At 42.2% G+C, this 19,614-nt stretch overlaps 1 protein-coding gene across 1 annotated transcript in view; it reads right to left on the bottom strand.

The window, feature by feature from the left end:
- Positions 1-16,852: 16,852 nt before the first annotated feature.
- Positions 16,853-19,614, bottom strand: part of NHSL1 (NHS like 1) — a 178,127-nt gene continuing 175,365 nt past the window's right edge. Inside the window, exon 8 of the mRNA XM_030448568.1 lies at positions 16,853-17,587. Coding sequence (XP_030304428.1) covers positions 16,858-17,587 — 730 coding nt within the window. The 3' untranslated portion in view covers positions 16,853-16,857. The remainder of the gene's footprint in view (positions 17,588-19,614) is intronic.

Here is a 19,614-nt window from a genome sequence, read left to right as displayed (position 1 = left end):
TACCTGGTCTGAATTAACCTGTAATACTGCAAAAGGCATTACCTTCTTACCATAGGCATTTGCTGGGGTGATTCTTACTAAAAAAAAACCAAATATTTTTCTTTTTTTTTTTTTTTTTTCCTTACAAAGCCACAGTTTATGTAAATTATATCACATCAGATTGCTTATTACTTTCTCTAATCTAATCTAATCTCTAATTTATTCCATTTCCTTGCCAACTGGAGGATCCCCAAAGCAGCACCCAGGCAGAGCTGGGACACAGGTACCATCAAGCTTGGTCCTTGCTAAAGATTTGCAGAACCAGGTGGGTTTGCCATACAATTAGTAAGATCCACATATTTTTTTCCTCCCCAGCTGCAGGTGACTTGGGTGTGTTTATAATCCTCTTTTTCAATCTTCTGCTGTTATCCCACATTCCATCCCCTCACTCAAGGGAGCCTTTCTGCTGAGGCTTGCAAAGTTGGAGGTGTCCCTTGGGCTTGCAGGGTGTCGGGCAAAGTAATTTACAGAAGCACATAATAAACACATCTAGAAAATAAGAATAAATATATCCCTACAATAATGCTTTGAACCAAGTGTCCCACCTATCCTGGCAGAGAATAAAACCACTCAGCCAGCCAGGCATCACCATTAGAGTGTTTCATTTGATGCATGAAGTCTAGGGGATCATCCTCTGTGCTGGCTGGCTTACATTGAAGCATCAACATAAATCAGAGCAGCATTTATGGTGTCAAAGAAGAAGATAGTCCATTACCAATCAGTTTTGTAATGTTCCTTGGAGTGCAGCCATTACCTACTCAGGAAAAAACAGCAATGAGAAACATTAATATCAAAAGCACTTAGCATAGTATAATCCTGTAATACAGCTACTGGTGTTGGCACGCCAATGAAACTCATTGTCAATAGATCTCCAGGAGTTAATCCTCTCTCAGTACAAAAGGCAGATGAGTTACTTACCGTACAGGCCAACCAAATCCAAGTATTTACATGCTGATCTCATGGAAATGTGTCCAGGGTATGTGCTTCTAGTACAAGACTACAATGCATGAGAAGCCAGCTTGTGACAAGGGAGGAAAACAGGGGTGTCACCTCCTTCCAGTAATACACGTGGTTGCTCCAGCACCTTCAGCTGACATCACTCTGGGTTTGATAACATGATGTGGAGGAATTGTCTACACAACTTGAAAAGTTATGGCTTCTGCCATTTCAATCCTCACCATATTTTGTTCTGAAGGTGTTGTAATACAATCATAGTGTATTTGATGACAAATATTTCATCTTCTTAACAAAAATATTGCTTTGGTAAGATGTGAATGTTGTGAAGTTTGGTAGTGGTTAATATTTTAATTGTCCCTTCAACATCCCATTCATTCTTTCAATCCAGACATTAGTTGTCTTGACATTAGGGGATGATAGGAAATGTGGAATATCCAGTCTGTCCCTAGACTTTGAGCCCAGTCTTGGACATTATGTCCACTCAAGTATGTTCCTTGGCCACTTAGTAGTTGGTGAGGAACCCCATATTGATGTATGAGTTGTTCTAATGTTTCAATTAAGCTATATTGACTGGCATATTAGAAAAAAACAGTCCTGACATTGTATCCACAGCAGTGAATACATATGGCCACCCCTCTCTTGACAGAAGCAGAGGGGCTCATGTAATTCACCTGCCAGATATTCAAGGCCCACTGATCCAGTTTTATCTTTCCTCATGGCCTATATAATGTCCTTAAATGTACAATTATGTGCAGATGCTTTATAAACATGTAATGGCAGAAGGGTTTCATTGTGAGCAATGTGCCATGAGCACACCAAATGAGCTTATCAGTGTCCACAAGCTCTACAGACCTGAGCATCTACTTTAGAGGCTGTCATATAATCTACTTCCTATTATTTTGTGACTCGAGCAAACCAGCTTTTTGATGAGCTCAGACATGCCTTAGGTTTAAAAGTTACCTTTGTATGCACTGTCAGACTTTTTGCCATATATCTGCCCCTTACACGGGGTATTTTTGTACATGGTAATCCTCTTGGGTCCAGGGATGTAACCACATTGAGAGGCTTTTGTAGACAACCTGACCCTCAGTGCATAAATAATGTGTCTTCCCTTCCAGGATGGCAAGAGGTGCTGTAAACCATTCATCCCACTGACTAGATGCCTGTACAACTGTTTGCCAGAATATAATTCCTGGAACCAGAGAATATGCAGCTGGTCTCTATTATCTTTGTCCAGCTGCCATTTCAATGGTTAAACCAGGCATATTTTTTTGTGCTCTTCTACGAACTTGTCATGAGAGGGAGCTTCTTCCACAGGAGATGTAGGGAAATCTCCAAGGGGAAGTGTTTCCCCTAGTGAGGTCATATGCTTAAACAACAGAATTCCTAGATGAGTGATGTGTGAAGTGGTTACATGGGGTTTTCCTGATAGAAATCATTGCTGTAAATAATGTTTCTGTTTCCAGTGTGTGGTGTCTAAGCCACACTCCTGCACAGGCCCTAACACCATCATCATTTTTTTCTCTGATTTTTCAACCCAGTCATCTGCCACAGCCCCCATGAGTCTATATCATCCAGAATTGTTTCTTCTAATTAAAAAGGATTTTCTTGCCTAGAAGTGTATAATTGCAAGTGCTGAACCAAAGCATTTTTGCAGGCATCAAAAGATTCTTGTTGCTGTTTGTTTGGCTGCCAAACTACCTTCTCCTGAGCTAAGATGTGCAGAGGGCACATCAGTACCACCAGACGTGGGACCAGAGGTCTACAGTACCCTGAAAGGGTCTGTACCTGCTTTACTGTGGTTGGTACAGGAAACTGCTGGACTGTTTGCTATTTGATATTTCTCTTGTCTGTTCATGCCAAAGTATCTCCCAGAATTGCACAGTAGTATCAGGGCCCTGTATTTTCTTTGGATTAATTGCCCAGCCTCGATCCTGTAAATGTGCTCTCAGCAGTTTTTCAGGGACTTGTTGTAACTTGAAGTTTTCAACTTCTTGTTGTGACTCAGCCATAATCCAAAGATCATCAATACAATGGCAAACACTAATGGTACCTGGCTATGGTGCTACATCAGCTGCTATCATTTGGCAGCAAATGGGAGGACTGTATTTGTGTCCCTGAGGCAACACTTGGAAAAAATATATTGCTTTTGTTGCCAGGTAAAGCAGTGTTCTTTGCTTTTGGAAGCAATGGATATTGAAAATAAAACATTATCAAGATCTGCCAGCATCTTCCAGGGCTGTAAATTTTTGCTAATTGTTTTCCACAGGAGTAACCATGTCTGGTACTGTAACTGCAAGTGTGTGCAGGGGGTGACTTTGTTCAAATTCTGTGTACAGACTCTGTGTGTACAGTGATTCTCCAAGTGCCACCTGGTCTTTCAACAGGCAAAATAGGATTATTAAAAGCAGTCACAGTTTCCTTAATTATTTCCACCTGTGGAAGTGCTGGAAAGGTTTGAATAATTTCCTCCCTTTGTCTAGAATACTATGTTATTATACAGTCCCTACCTTGGCAGGCACGGGATCTCACTTTGGGAATTTACACAAGACTGTCGTAGACCAAATAGTGAATTCTGCTTGCAGAGTTTCCAAAGCAGAAGCAACCATTTAAAGTTTCAACTGTGTCCATCTTGCCAACACATCAGTACACAGAATATATCCTTTAATTGTGGCACTTAACACTGTCATGGTCAATGGAGTGGCATTTCCTGTTGCTAAGGTAAGCTTTGCTCAGGGGGTAATGGTCTGATTTCCCCTCAACCCATGGATCTGTGATGTGGCTTCTTTATGATTATTTCTATGTAATACAATAACCTCATATCTACTAGAGCTAACACGTGGAAAATCGTCCCCTGACTGCCACGTTATAATTAAAGGAAACACAGTGGCTTGGGTTCCCCTCAAGGCAGGAGGCTACAGTGGCAGCAATTTGGGGGGGCGGGAGGGAGGGGGTGGGCTGACAAACCTTCATTTCTGCTGGTTTGTCACTTTGCCAGGCAGTGCCTTGCCTGGAGGGGGCAGGCAGGCAGGTGAGGGGATCATAGGTGCGAAGTTGTTGGTGGGGCCAAGGGATGTCATATTTTTTGCATAGGTTCTACTTCTGCCAGTGGTGAAACACTCCTGGTACTGTGATCCTGTTTACTTCTGATGGTGGGACACCAACTCGGAAAAGATCATTCCACATTTGTTTCCTTCTTCTGTAACTCCTTTTGGCTTTGCCAGCTTTCCTTGATTCACCACCCACACAAATGATCCCAGCAGTGCAGTTGCAATTGCCTTCAAGGTACCTGCTGGGGAGCCCACATCGCCAGCAGCAGCTGCGAGTGCTGCCATAATCGAGGGTTTCAGTGGGGCAGGTGCTCCTCTCAAAAGCTGTGGTTTGATACTTCTCCTTACTGCTGGGCTGGGTCCCATAATAAAGACATAAGCCATCCCCATCTGCTGCCCTGAATTAATACTTTCCTCCATTGTACACCAATTTCCAAGCAACAATGCTAATTCCATACATTCAGCATATGTTGTTACAACTGCTGCGTTATTACAGCATAAGTAAATAACCTCTTGTCCATCAGAATCTCTGATATTTTGCAACTGAGCATAGCCTCTTTCTATCACCACTGGCTCTAGAGCCTTAAAAATCTTTTTCACCCATTAATAAGTGGATAGATGCAGCTCTGCTATCCTGAGCCCACTCCTTTGGTGATAGATCTCTAAAAATTCCTTTAACTGCTTCAGGGTGTAAGTATGTGTAATCTACACTCCCCCATGCACTTCTTCCTGCTGCCCCTTCATTTGTATGGAGGGCCCTGCTTCTACCACTTCCGTGCCTTGTAAACCCAACTCAAAACCCACCTCAGAGCCTGAAGATTCACTCCAAATACTTTCACCCCATTTTTCAGGATCCCACAAAGGTTTTGTGGTGAGAGCATGAACTTGGGAAATCAAAACCTTACATTTTCCATATCTATCCCTTAATTTATTAGCTATACACCCTACCAACCACTCTACTGTAACTTGCAACCTATGACATGGCTCTCCTTGAGAAGTAATAACTTCTTGCATGATAGTCTTTGCATCTCGTAAAGTCCTGAGCTCCTTTTTCTATTCATAAAACCATAGAATCACAGAATGTGTTAGGTTGGAAGAGACCTTTAAAGCTCATCTAGTCCAACCCTCCTGCAGTAAGCAGAGATATATCTAACTACATCAGTTTCCCCAAAGCCCTGCCAAGCCTGACCTTGAATGCCTCCAGGGATGAGGCCTCCACCACTTCTCTGGGCAACCTGTTTGAATGTTTCACCACCCTCATAGTAAATAACTAGTTCCCAACATTTAATCTGTCTACCCTGCTCTAGTTTAAAACCATTGTCCCTTGTCCTGTTGCTACATGTTCTTGTTAACCATCCCTCCTCTGCTTTCCTGTAAGCCCCCTTTGGGTACTGGAAGGCTGCTATAAGGTTTAGATTAGAATCATAGAATCATAGAATCATAGAATCATAGAATCATAGAATCATAGAATCCTAGGGGTTGGAAGGGACCTCGAAAGATCATCTAGTCCAACCCCCCTGCCAGAGCAGGGCCACCTAGAGTACATCGCGCAGGAACGTGTCCAAGCGGGTTTTGAATGTCTCCAGTGAAGGAGACTCCACAACCTCCCTGGGCAGCCTGTTCCAGGGCTCTGTCACCCTTACAGTAAAAAAATTTTTTCGAATATTCAACTTGAACCTCCTATGCTCCAATTTACACCCATTACCCCTTGTCCTATCACTGGTAATCACTGAGAAAAGCCTAACTCCATCTCCCTGACACTCGCTCCTTACATATTTGAAAACATTGATGAGGTCACCCCTCAGTCTCCTTTTCTCCAAACTAAAGAGACCCAGCTCCCTCAGCCTTTCCTCATAAGGGAGATGTTCCACTCCCTTAATCATCTTCGTAGCTCTGCGCTGGACTCTTTCAAGCACTTCCCTGTCCTTCTTGAACTGAGGGGCCCAGAACTGGACACAATACTCCAGGTGTGGCCTCACCAATGCAGAATAGAGGGGGAGGAGAACCTCTCTTGACCTACTAACCACACCCTTCCTAATGCACCCCAGGATGCCATTGGCCTTCTTGGCCACAAGGGCACATTGCTGGCTCATGGTCATCCTCTTGTCTACCAGGACCCCCAGGTCTCTTTCACCTACACTGCTCTCCAGCAGGTCAGCCCCCAACCTATACTGGGACATCGTGTTGTTCTTCCCCAAATGCAAAACTCTACACTTCCCCTTGTTGAACTTCATCATGTTTCTCTCTGCCCAACTCTCTAGCCTGTCTAAGTCTCTCTGAATGGCCGCACGGCCTTCCGGTGTGTCAGCCACTCCTCCCAGCTTAGTGTCATCAGCAAACTTGCTGAGGGTACACTCTATACCCTCATCCAAGTCGTTGATGAAGATATTGAACAACACTGGTCCCAGTACCGACCCCTGAGGGACTCCACTAGTCACACACCTCCAACCAGATTCTGCCCCATTGACTACAACTCTCTGACTCCTTCCTTTCAACCAGTTCCTGATCCACCTCACTACCTGATCACCAAACCCACACTTGGTCAACTTATCTACAAGGATGCTGTGAGAGACGGTGTCAAATGCTTTACTGAAATCAAGATAAACCACATCTACCGCTCTTCCATCATCTATCCACCTAGTAATTTCCTCATAGAAGGCTATGAGGTTAGTCAAACATGATTTACCCTTGATAAAACCATGCTGACTGCTCTTGATGACCCCCATGTCCTTGATATGCCTGGAGATAGCGACAAGAACAAGTTGTTCCATCACCTTTCCAGGGATGGAGGTGAGGCTGACCGGTCTATAGTTACCCGGGTCCTCCTTTTTGCCCTTTTTGTAGACTGGAGTGACATTTGCTATTCTCCAGTCCTCAGGCACCTCTCCTGTTACCCATGACTTACTGAAGATGATGGAGAGTGGCCTAGCAATGACCTCCACCAGTTCCCTCAGCACCCTTGGATGCATTCCATCTGGACCCATCGACTTATGGATGTCCAGATTACTCAGCTGATCCCTAACCCAATCCTCATCTACTATGTCAAGCTCCTCATCTATCTCGACTACTTCTGGGGCTAAATGAATCTGGGGCTCATGCGGAAACCCTGCAGGAGTAAAGACAGAGGCAAAGAAGGTGTTCAGCACCTCTGCCTTCTTTATATCCTCTGTCACCAGGGCTCCCATCTCATCCCTTAGTGGGCCAATATTGCCTCTAGTGTTAGTTTTACTAGCTATGTATTTGAAAAAGCCCTTTCTATTATCCTTAACCTGACTTGCAAGGTTAAGTTCCAAGGAGGCCTTAGCTTTCCGAATTGCCTCCCTACATCCTCTGACGACAGTCCTGTATTCCTCCCAAGTGACCAGCCCCCCCTTCCATGATCTGTAGATTTTCCTTTTCCACTTAAGTTTTCCCAGCAGTTCCTTTTTTAACCATGCAGGCCTCCTAGCTCCCTTACTGGATTTCCTAACCATAGGGATGCTCTGATCCTGTGCTTGCAGATAGTGGTCTTTGAATATTGACCAGCTATCTTGAGCCCCTTTATCTTCTAACACCCTGTCCCATGGGATTTCTCTTAACAGTTGATTGAGGAGGCCAAAGTTTGCCCTGCGGAAGTCCAGGGTTCTGGTCCTACTGGGCATTCTGGTCCTTCCACACAGGATCCTGAACTCAACCATCTCATGATCACTGCAGCCAAGGCTGCCATTGACCACCACTGCTTCAACAAGGCCCTCCTTGTTGGTTAGTACAAGATCCAGCAGCGCTCCTCTTCTAGTCGGCTTGTCCACCATTTGCATTAAGAAGTTATCGTCAATGCACTGGAGGAACCTCTTAGACTGTGAAAGGCTGGCTGTGTGAGTCAACCAGCAGATATCAGGGTAGTTAAAATCACCCATGAGGACTAGGGATTGAAGTTGTGAGGCTACTTTCAGCTGCCTGTAGAAGGCCTCATCAACTTTCTCGCCTTGATCAGGAGGTCTGTAGTAGACCCCCACAACTGTATCACCCACACCAGCCTGCCCCTTAATTCTTACCCACAAACTTTCAACTTGCCCCTCATCAGCCCCTGCACAAAACTCAGCACATTCTAGTTGCTCCCTCACATAAAGAGCAACTCCACCACCTCGCTTCCCTACCCTATCTTTCCGAAATTAGAAATTAGAAAGAATTTCTTTATGGAGAGGGTGATCAGGCATTGGAATGGGCTGCCCCGGGAACTAGTGGATTCTCCATCCCTGGAGATATTTAAAAAGAGACTGGATGTGGCACTCAGTGCCATGGTCTGGTAACTGCAGCAGTAGTGGTTCAAGGTTTGGACTTGGATCTCTGAGGTCCCTTCCAACCCAGCCAATTCTATGATTCTGTGATTCTTGGAGTCTTTTCTCTGAGCTTCTCTCATTTTACTCCATAATACAACAACTTTACATTCAAGAGCTCTATGACAGGTAACAAATAACCATCCCAAACTCCCCACTAACCAGTGCTGCTTTCCACGGCAACCTGCCCATACCTGTTTCAGTCATCAGAGGGGTTCTTCCCTGTCCCCTGTTTCAGGCCATGCTTCCAGCAGAGCCAGGGTAGCCTGGAAAGGGGTCATGGGGCTCCAGCAGTGGGACAGGGGCCATCCGGGAATATGCAGAGTCACTGTCATTGCCTCTTCTGTCCTTTACATTTTGCCTGTTCCTGGATCCTGCTGACAAAGTCAAAAGGTGTGAGCTGGCACAGCCAGGACACGAGAGCAACCCCAACATCACAGATGGAATGCAAGGAGTAAATTTATTCTCATTACCTCTCCAATGGGAGGATCCCCAAGGCAGCAGCTGGGCAGAGGCACAGAAGGTGGGGATGCAGACACAGTGGAGCTCAGTGCTTCCGAGGGGATCACCGACCCTGCTGGTTTTGCCTGTTTTTTAGGGATTCACATGGGGGTAGTTTACCACTGTGCTTTGATCCTCTATGTAGCAGGGCAGGAATTTCAGGCATGGCTGATAGGGTGCCTCTAAGTTTATCACAGGCCTGCGTTATCTAAACACAGATGTTCTGCTTGTCAAGCACCCAGGGATAAACAACAATCAGTTTGACATATGTGTTTTTCTACACCCCAGCTGCAGGTCACTTGAGCATGTTTATAATCCTCCTTACCAGCCTTCCCTTATGATTCCTCATTGGTTGTTTATATATCACAATAAAAACATTGTGGCAACAGGAGCTAGGGGGAAGAGAAAAAAAAATTGAGTGCTTTGCAAACATGAAGGAAAAAAAAAAAAAAAAAAAGGATTTCCAGATTCTGGTATCTTTTCAGAGTTAAAGACTGATGAAAATTGAAGACTACCAGGAAAAAACATGAAACATTTCTGTCATTCCAAATTATGTGCTCTTTGATGGAATTCTGCTTTTCCAAGAAGCATCTCTCAGGACATTAAGTTCTTGAGAAATGCAAATCAAGACAAGCAGCTATTTATCTTACCAGTTTGTTAATTGAAAAGATGTTTAATACACACCATCTTTAGTCCCAGAGCCACCTTTCTTCATAGATATTTAGGAACCCCAAGTGTCTGCAGGTGAAGACAGTAAAATAGACTGTACACAACAGTCTCCCAAGGTGTAAGATAACAGGTTATGAGAGAGACTCCAAAAGTGGGCACAAAGCACACCTTGAAGCTGGCGGGGTTTTTTTTTTTGTGGGTTTTTTTTTGTTTGTTGTTTGGTTTTTTTTTTTTTTTTTTTTGTTTTTTTTTATGGTGAGCAAGAACTTGGAGGTCTGGGTCAGTCTCTGGAGTTCTGGTTTAAGGTAGCGTGTGGGATTGGGATTGGGATTAGGAAAAGCAGGCATGATAAGAGAGGGAAAAGGCAGTGGAGCCCAAGGGCTGGCAATCACGTTGGAAGAGGCGAGACAAGGGTCTCCTCTGAATCCACAATTCTCCTCTGAATCCACAGTTTAGCAAACGCAAAGGTTTCAGGTGTTGGTAATAACAGAAGAGCCAAGGGGGTCAGAGCCCCCATGCTGCCACAGACACACATGGACTGGCACAGAAGCATTTGTTGCTACTGATTGTATTTCCCCAGACAGATGAACTTCAGGAGTATATGGTTTACAGCCCAGGGCATAAAGGACAATCAAGCTTAGACTCCCTGCATATTAAATTTCCTGGCAGACCTTCAGAAGATACACCAGTATCACAAAGAAGTCTTGATGCTGGCAAGATATTTGAAGGAGGATGAAGGAATACCTGTTGAAAGAGCACTGCTGACTAAGGCAGTCTACAGAATTTAATAGGGGACACAAGATGTGGCTCATCCAAAGAAGGGTAAGTCTGACAAACAAGAGGAACAACCAGAATGATTTTTGATAAAGACAATTTTAGTTTATTGTCAAGACACTTTCTTCCCTCTTTTCTCAGCAAGCAATTTAGATAATCTCTAACATGAACAGTTTCTTTCCTGGGATCACACTGCAGTTTCCTAGACATTGGTGATGACCTGAGACAGACCCAGTTTGTGGCACAGAAAGTAATTTTTAGTTTCTTTGTTCCCAAAAGCCGGACTGGCTCTACAGAGGTTGTCACACATCGTGCAAGAAATTCATCTAATGAATTAGATGACCAATTTGTTTCATAGTCAGTCCTGATTATCAGCATTAAGTTTGTGCTCAACAGTACAGAAACAAAGCTGTGCTGGTGATTCTTTTGATCTCCGAGAAATAACCCATGAGCTGCTTTTCATGTCCCTACATAACACAATCTTCACTTCTGACAAGGTTTGGGAAAAGCTGCTTCAGTAAATGGAGGAAAAGTCTGATCAATGTTCCATGTTGGAATAAACAAAAGGGCTACCTTCTTGAATATGACACTGAGGTACTCTTTTTTCCCCCTGTATATCAAATTACAGAGATGTTTCTGTCAAATTTAAGTTTGGTTGATCCTGAATTACTGACTTTTACCCTAAAAGATTCAAGTGTACTGGGATTACCAGTGGTTTGGTATTGCATGTCATGTCCATGGCTCATAAGTACACACAGTAGCTACTTCAGATTAAGATCTCCTTTCTGAAGTGTACTTTTGCTTTATACTAGGACTCTACAAAAAAGTAAATATATTGAAATTATCACTCCCTAGTCTGTGACTGCTGTACTGATTATATAAATCTAAGATTTGCATTTTTTTTTAATCCTTTTGACTACACTGCAGCTCCAGTTGGCACAGTAATTTGCAACAAACACCATTCTTCAGGCAGCACATTACAGCATCTTTATGAAAGAGAGAACAATGGGACCATCTTCCAGGCTCCATCAGGGCAGCTTCTCAAGTAATGATGCTATGCCGGGCACTGACTGCTGTAAGGCTTTCACTGGTTTTAAACTGGTTTCTGAATCAGTTTCTTTTCCCTGAATGAAATTACAAGCTGTGCTTAAAACACCTTCACACCAGAGCTACCAACGGTACTTGACTGACTTATAAAGAAGACCTTAACTTTACTACTGAGAGACACAAGAAGATCATAGGAGTTCAGCAGTTCTTGAATATTGCCACTTAGGAAGCAATCTTCTTCAGATGGCAGACAGGACATTTAGTTTCCTGTATTTCTTGTTTGTGGCCAGATTTTATCTAATTGTTTTTGTAATTTATGTGTCTCTTCCCCTTCCCCCCCTCAATTAGTTTTTACCAGCTACACACAGAACTTACATTTTTACATTTTTTTTTTTCAAGAGGTAGTGAATATTTAGCCTTCTGCAACCTACTTGTCCTGATGGATTTTTACTTTCTTCTGTTCCTTCAGTAGCTAGAATTTTTTTAACCAAAGGCTGACGACCAAATAAAGCAGTATACTAGATAGAACAAACTCCCTTAAGCTAGGATTGGCCTTTCTTCTGTATACACCCACACATGTGCATATACAAGTACATTTGGATCCAGTATTAACAGACAATTTCTTTCTAAAACACATGTTGCATTGGCACTGTTGGAAGTAGAACTGATTGGCCCTTAAAAGGTTGGTTACACATTATGTGGAGGAACTTAATTGCAAAGAGATAAATTTGCAACAAAAAACATATTCAGTCTGCTAGGGAAACACTATCAAGGCTTTTAAACAGTCTTTCAGAGCAATATATGACAAAGCACTTTATCATCAAACATCTCTATATTTTACTCTGTTGAGTGCAATTCACACCATTATTGTCACCACGGCCATTACCCAGTATTGAACACCTGAAATAATTTAATGCCACACTTTGATTTAAACTTAACATCTCTTAAGATTTAAGAACAATTATCAGTTTTATGTCAAAAGACTTTTCTAGTCTTAACCATTAAAGAAATAACTGCAGAAAGTTATTCAGAAACCAAGGCACATAAGGAAAACTCAGAAAGCTAATATAATGTGCTTTGTACATCACATTGCTAATGTAATTTGTAGCTTTTGCTGGGTTTTTTTGTGAGTACTGAAGTCGTCTTAAATCAAATAGGTAAAACAATTCCTCATTGACACTGTAAATTTTTTAGCACATTGTTTTATTGTGGAAGTCAATCCTTTTCATCTTCTTATAGAAACAAACAACGCATCATTTTGACACACTCAAAAGTACTATAGCAACAGCTTCGTTGGAGCAGGGACTGCTGCTATAAATGGCATTCCCAAAACTCTGTGGGATCCAAACAATCCCTGACAAGATACATTTGCTTGCAATATTATGGATACCTTAATCCTTGTGCTGCATGCCCAAGTGGCCTCTCTCTGCTTCAGAAAACAACTGAAGGTTTAGCAGGTTACAAGGATACAAGTGTCTGGAGAACTGAAGCCAGTCCCTAGGACTCAAGGTTGCTGGCAGGCAGGAGAAGATGAGCTTGACTCTTTCTGATCCTATATAGTTTCCAGACTTCAGGCTTGGCTTTTCGGTACTGAGCCCTTCCAAGAGCTGTGCTCAAGCTTGTAGCTGCCTGCCTGCAGTTGCCTGAGGTCTTCCAGAGCATTCCTCACTTCAGCCTATTACTGCTTCTCTTAGCTCATTGAATTTTGCTATTTTTCTGCTTCTAAAATCCCTTTTTCCATGTTTGGCCTTCTAAACCTTTTGAACAGCAAAGAAACACATAGGCTACAATTTTTTTTTTCACCTTGACGTGACTATCCCTTTATTTCTTGGCCCTTTTCTCTCTTCTGTACTTCAAGTTTCCTCAAGAATGTGCATTAGCCTGCCTGCCTCATACCTTACTCTTGCTCTGTGCATTCACTGTACTTCTTCTCAGCAATCTCCCTGCTTCACCTTTTCTGGCATTATTCTGTGCCATATGCATGAACTGCCTCCATCAAACCCAATTCTTTCCTAATTCTTCAAACTGATTTCCAGTAACCTTTCAAACCTCCTCTCAGCAAGCTATTGCTCCTTCCATAACCACCCTTTGTTTAAATTAACAAATTCTCCTCTCTCCAGCATTTCAACAGTGAAGGCCTGTACCTACCACAGAGCTATATCACTGTAATAACTTAATCACTGAAGGGCTCTAATTCTAAAGGGATAGGGGCTGCCTGTATCTGACAATGAGAAGAAACTGAATATAAACAAAGGAAGCACAGTGTCAGTTAATATAGAGCAAAATTTAGGAAAAGGCTAAGGTTGAAAATAATTTCCAAAAAAGGAAAAACAGAAATTAAACTGACATCTAGCTTCAATAACAATTGATATTTTATGAGGCACACCATAAACCAACTGTAAACCCTGAACTAGCCCTGTAAAAGTATGATTCATTCAGTATCAGGATGACATAAGTCTCCTTTTTCTCTTCAGCATGGTCAAAATTTGCTTTTTTTCCTCCTATTCTGTTTTCAGCAGAGGTTTGCTACACTTGTTGACCAATAAAGCTGCAATCACAAAACCTCCCTATGGAGGAAGCTTATAGTGAAAGGAAGTAACATGGAAGTTGGATGTTGTTGCCAATACAGAACACACAGCCTAAAGCTGTCCTGCTCCCAAGGTTCTGTACCAGAAACTGGGTCCAGAGACCGAGCTGCTGAGAAGACTGAGCTACCGATCAATTCTGTTTACATCAGTTGTCTAAATAAACACAACTTTAAGCACTACTAAACATATTTCAGACCATTTAATGTGCTTTACTACATCTTGTACTGTGTAAAATCTAGTCAGGTAGCAACATCAGTAGGGCTACATAAACACTGACTTCTGCATGCCACCCAAAAACCTGAGCCTGAACCCAAACTCAGCTTACACCAGTTTTAAATCACTATCGAGGGTACCTGTGGCCAAGATTTAGCCCATGTTACCTTTAAGTTTCATCTCCCCTACCTGCAATGATAAAATGGTGCAAATATAAACTGGGACTTTCCACACTGTTCCTCCTATAGCCTATAAAAACATCTGGCAGCATCAGCTGGCCAGCACCAGGGCAACTCACTGGCTAAGGTCCCTTCTACAAGCACTTCATGCAAGATGCTGTGAAGCACTGCAGAAGCTGCAGACACCAGAACTATTATTTTCTTCAGTGATACAATTTTTCACCGAGATGACTTCTCCTTTTGTAAACAATGAAACAAAGCCTGAGTATTCTCCTGTCAAGATGGTGGCATGAAGACAAGTTATCACTTACACATAGCTTTGAAAGGGACAATAGCTGCTGTGAAAAGGACACAGATCACTGTGTTTCATCTGACCAGCTCTGGGAGAAACACCAAATCAACACATTAGCAGCTGCAGAATGATGTGCAACAGTATTTAGTTCAACTCAGTATTAATAGCATCTGAACTGATCTACTTCATCCAATTAAGTTTTCATTTAATTAAAAAAAAAATAATCCAATGGCTCTTTAAAATTATTTAGCACATGAAAATGGTGGAAAGTTTGCTGTGCACCAGTTAATCCCACCTTTGTTCCAGTGAGTGCAGTCAGATCTATCTTCTCCGCTTCTCATTCACGCCGCTTATAATCAGGTTCTCCAAGAATTTTAGTTTTCTGGGACAGGTCGCAAGCAAGAGAGAAACAGTATAAAACTCACAAATAATACTGGAAAAAGCTTAGGATTATTTCAAATTTTTTAGTGTCAGCACTGAGATACCAAAATGAGATGGATATGTAAGTACGCTTTAGTTGTCTCTACAGTGGATTAGTAAATTTTGCAATGAAAACTGGAGATTAGGAGCTGGATGAATGGTTTATAGCATTCAGTGGGTTGCCATACGCTGCAGAACACATCTTTTGAAGGAAATTTTAATCAATTCAAAAGACAATATGGCAACTGGCAGCCTTTTTCTTTATTGAAGCAAAGTCACAGCATTTTCATCACTATTCCCGTCTTGTCAAGAGAAGAGTTAAACAAAGGCCCCTGAAATTTACATTACTAACAAGTAAAGGATTGAAGAATGAGATTACAAGCGTATTTCTCTAAAATAAATAATCTACAAGGAATGCTTTTTCTTCTTGAAAGCAATCTAAAATGTATAAATTCTACGGTAGGGAGATCAAAAGATATTTTAACAACTTTCAGTATTTACAAACAATACAAAAACTGCACACGCCATCAAAAGATGCAAAATTCTTCTTAAAAATTAAAAGCTTAGATCCTACTATGAACCAAAAACTCCAGCCAATATATCAGTTTTAATTAATGGTCTTCTTTACAACTGGAAAACCGTTAAATGTTTTTATTATCTGTAAAATATACAATAAAAACAAACCTCACTAAATTATTAAGGTTAAAAAAGAAGAGAAATACTGCAGGCAAATCAAGAAGGAAAGTAACTGTAACTTATTCTTTGGTAACCAAAAGTTAGCAATTATCTGTATTTCAAGTGATGAAAAGTAATAATCTCCCCATTTTGACAAATGGAAGAAAGACTTCTGGCAAAACACAACCCCCGGGTTTCGGTTTTGAAGGACAGGCTCCACCTACAGCTCTGTAGTGCAAGTTCTCAAAGTCAAATTTTGCTTTCTAATTCAGAAATGTAGCTTTTCCAAACTCTGGCAACACACTGCTTCATTCCTCTCCCACTTTTCTGCTGTCTGCTCGCATCCTCAGCACACATCCAGTTGTTCCAGCTCTTTAAGGGAATCCTTTATAGTCAAGGAAGCAATTCACTTGGAAGCAAGTGTTTCACCAAGTGTATGTGTGTGGCTACATAGCAGCTAGTAGTGTGTTATAAAACTTGGCTCCCTTTTCCATGTTAACTACGTGTTTCGTTTTCCCTCAGGAAAAAAAAAAAATAAATTTTTACCCTGGACTAATTCCTAACCTGGTGACCTCTCTCCTTTATCAGGACACACTTCAACCTAGACTGGGGCACATCCCAGTAACAAGCCATGCAACCCCAGTACCAACCCTGCTGCCTTCTCGTAGGTAACTGTGCCTCATCCTGTCTCACTCTGCCTATTGGATGCACTACGTTGCACCAATATAATGCTTCTGAAGCAAATGTCCAGCTTGTCCCACAGAAGCTTTCCCATTTCTCTTTTTCAGGCTCATTCCTAGATTTTGCTTGCACAAATGCAGCAGTCTTAAGAAAAAGAAAAACTTCACACCCTACAGGCTCTGAGAAAACTTCCCCCCTCCCCCCAAAAAGGACTTCTAAGGCTTTACACAAAAAATGCAACTGTTAACTTACTTTAAGCCACAGACCACTCATTCAAAGCAAGTCCTCCCCAACCCAACCATGCAGAACTACCATTGCTTTAGCATTTAAACACACACATGCAGTTCATGGAATAAATGCTCAGCAAAGTAAACATGTCCTGGTCTGCGCTTTCTTCTGGAATCTAGTCCTCTGTCATTTTCTAGACTAATATCCAACGCCTTTCGTCGCTGCTTTTTAACTTTCTTCAGGTGAAGGGCTCAGGTACTTCCTGGAGATACCAGCTGGTTGAGTCATTAAGTCTAGATGGGTCGGATCCAAGGCCTCCTTGCAGCCCGCCTCCTCCTCAGCATATGGAAAGTCATTTATGTCCATTTCATCACCGCTAAATGTATCAAGCTGCCTCTCCTGCTGCTCTTCCAAAGTCCTTCGGACCCTGCCCTCCGACTGCTCCACCACTTCCCCATCTCCTTCGCTGATGACGGTCATGGGGCTGCTCTGGATGCGGTTTCGGACATTGTACTTGCTGCTGGCAGCGGAGGGGGGTGTTCGTGACCGGCCATACCTAGTGCCAGAGAAGGACAAGCTCCTTGGCATCAGGCCCTCGCTCCTGGCCCATTCTTCTTGGGCCCGTTTGCTCTTGCTGGGGGAGCAGCTGGAAGGGCTGTCAGGAAGGTCCGGGGAGGCGTCCGTCTTTGTCCGGTGGAACCGCGGGTCCGTGTTCTTCAGCATCTCTGCTGCAGACATCCGGGAACTGGTGTCCCCGCGGCTCCCTTTCTTCAGCAGCAAGGCTTTGAAGTTGTCATTGCTGGTGCTGCTCTTGCGAACGCTTCTCTGGATGGACCCGGCCTGCTTAAGGGTAGTTAAGGTCGGGGAAGCACCAGTGGGAGTTACGGGGGGAGATGGAGAATGGTTGCGGGTACGGTCGTCTTCGGAATCTTTACGGCCAAGGACTTTCCTTTTGGATCTAAGTTTGGGAAAAAAAAAAAAAAAAAAAAAAAAGGACCAAACAGAAAATGAGACATTTTACTTCTTCTAATGAAACTCAGCTTAGAGGGATGACAATGAATTAAGCTAAAGCACGGAGAGGGATAAGGGAGAAGTAATCTAAATCTAAAGCATGATTAAGACCACCACCAAAACTGCATAGGCATTATTGTATCATTAAGGTATTGGAAGTATAAGCAAAGTTTGTTGTTCTTTTTCTGCAAATCTGGAACAATGAAACTACTAAAACTGGCAATACTCATATTCAAAATACTTGGGTGAATTTAGTGAATCAGGTTTTCTAGAATCAGTATTCAACTGCTAAGACTAATGCATTATAAAGATTATACTTGATACCATTTGTCTGTTAGCTTGAGATTTTGACTTAAAATATGTCATCTAGAGTATGTTAGGGTTTTTTCTTTTATTATTTCATTTGATACTCTCTGGAGAATTAGAAGTGTAGCACACTTGCCTTTAGGAAAAGGTATTTCACTGCTGTTGAAGATGGAGTAAAGTAAGCCACATGTAACCACTCTGGATTAAATGATTAAAAAAAACTTTGCCTTTCCTAACCCAAAAATTAAATGAATGGTAAGAACTGAGTTTTCGTAAGATGAAATGAGTTTTAATAATATGCACAGTTCTGTTGGTGCTCTGTCATTGCACTTCTGACTAAACGAAGGAGAGACCAACTTCCTCCTGTGAAAGTTATCTTTCCAAATGGAAGGGCTGTGTGTCTTAATTTAAACTGCAGGGGAAAAAACTTAGGAGACAATCATGGAACTGGGAATAAATGGAAACTGGACTTCAATTGCCCCATTTTCATATTATGAGAAATCTGAAGAAAAATTTCATTACGTGGCTTGTATCTGTAGCAAAGCTACTTTGTTTCTTTGCAGGCTAAGCAAGAATTAATTTGAAAAGATTGTGTAAGGGCTAATTTACGTATGCTATTTTGGCAAAAGTTTAAAACAAGTCTGGAAGACCTGTTACAAATACAAGATTATGATGCTATAATTTAACATTAATTTTTATCAAGCATGGTTTCAATATACTGTTCCCTTTGTAAAACAACTTTTTACTTGGCGCAGTCTTCAGCTGTACTTAAAAGCCTTGAGACTGTCAAATCTCAAATGACTTCAATGCATAGCAGCCTACTGATAAAAAACCAACAAAAAAACCCTCAGAAAACAAAGTAGCAGGATCTATCAGCTGAGTAGGTGGCAGCAACAGACACTGCCATAAACGCTGCCAAGACTTTGGAGCAATCCTGTCTCTCTTAAGTGGTGAAGTTTATGCATAGATCATTTACAATACCTCCTGCAGGCAGCTGTAGCAGCTTTTACTGTCAGCTGCTGCTGCCTCCACCTGCTTCTCTGGGAGAAGAATGTAACCAACATCCATTCAGCCCCAGGACGAATGGATACCAAAAGATAGCACAGGGATAAAACTGTGACTTGAAGCAGAGGCAATGATAAAAACCTTGACTATGTTTGTGCATCAGTCCTTGAGGCAGAAAGTGACTCAGTGTCTGTGTGCCCAGTGAGTCCATATGAGAACCTGTGCTTGCCTTACTTACAGGGAAAAGATTTCCCTTCATTGGGGTTTTGGCTGCCAATGTGTACCTTTAAACACTGCAATGCTGGGGGTGTACTGCTGCCAAAACCCAAATGAAATTCCAAATAAACAGAAATTAAATAAGAAGAACTTTAAGGAAAGATGTAGTTAACCTGGCTTGAAGAAACTCAGTAAGACTGTGAATGCAATGCAGAGTGGTCAGTTTACTGACAGCATCTAATCAGCTTTTCTCAGCATGTATGAATTATGACAGAAGCTTAAAATTAAGAACCAAATTTGGTTTTGGTGGCTTTTCAGACAGAGATAAGTTTTTTCTTCCTGCCCTAAACACACAAACACCACCAAATTTCTTGTCTTACACCAAAGCACATACTCAGGAGTGCCCAATCTCTGAAATAATACCTTTTAGAATTAGCGAGAGGGAAA

This window comes from Calypte anna, chromosome 3 (assembly GCF_003957555.1).
Source record: "Calypte anna isolate BGI_N300 chromosome 3, bCalAnn1_v1.p, whole genome shotgun sequence".
NCBI classification, from domain to species: Eukaryota; Metazoa; Chordata; class Aves; order Apodiformes; family Trochilidae; genus Calypte; species Calypte anna.
Note: the sequence above shows the minus strand (reverse complement) of the source record. Positions and strands in the feature narration are given on the sequence as shown.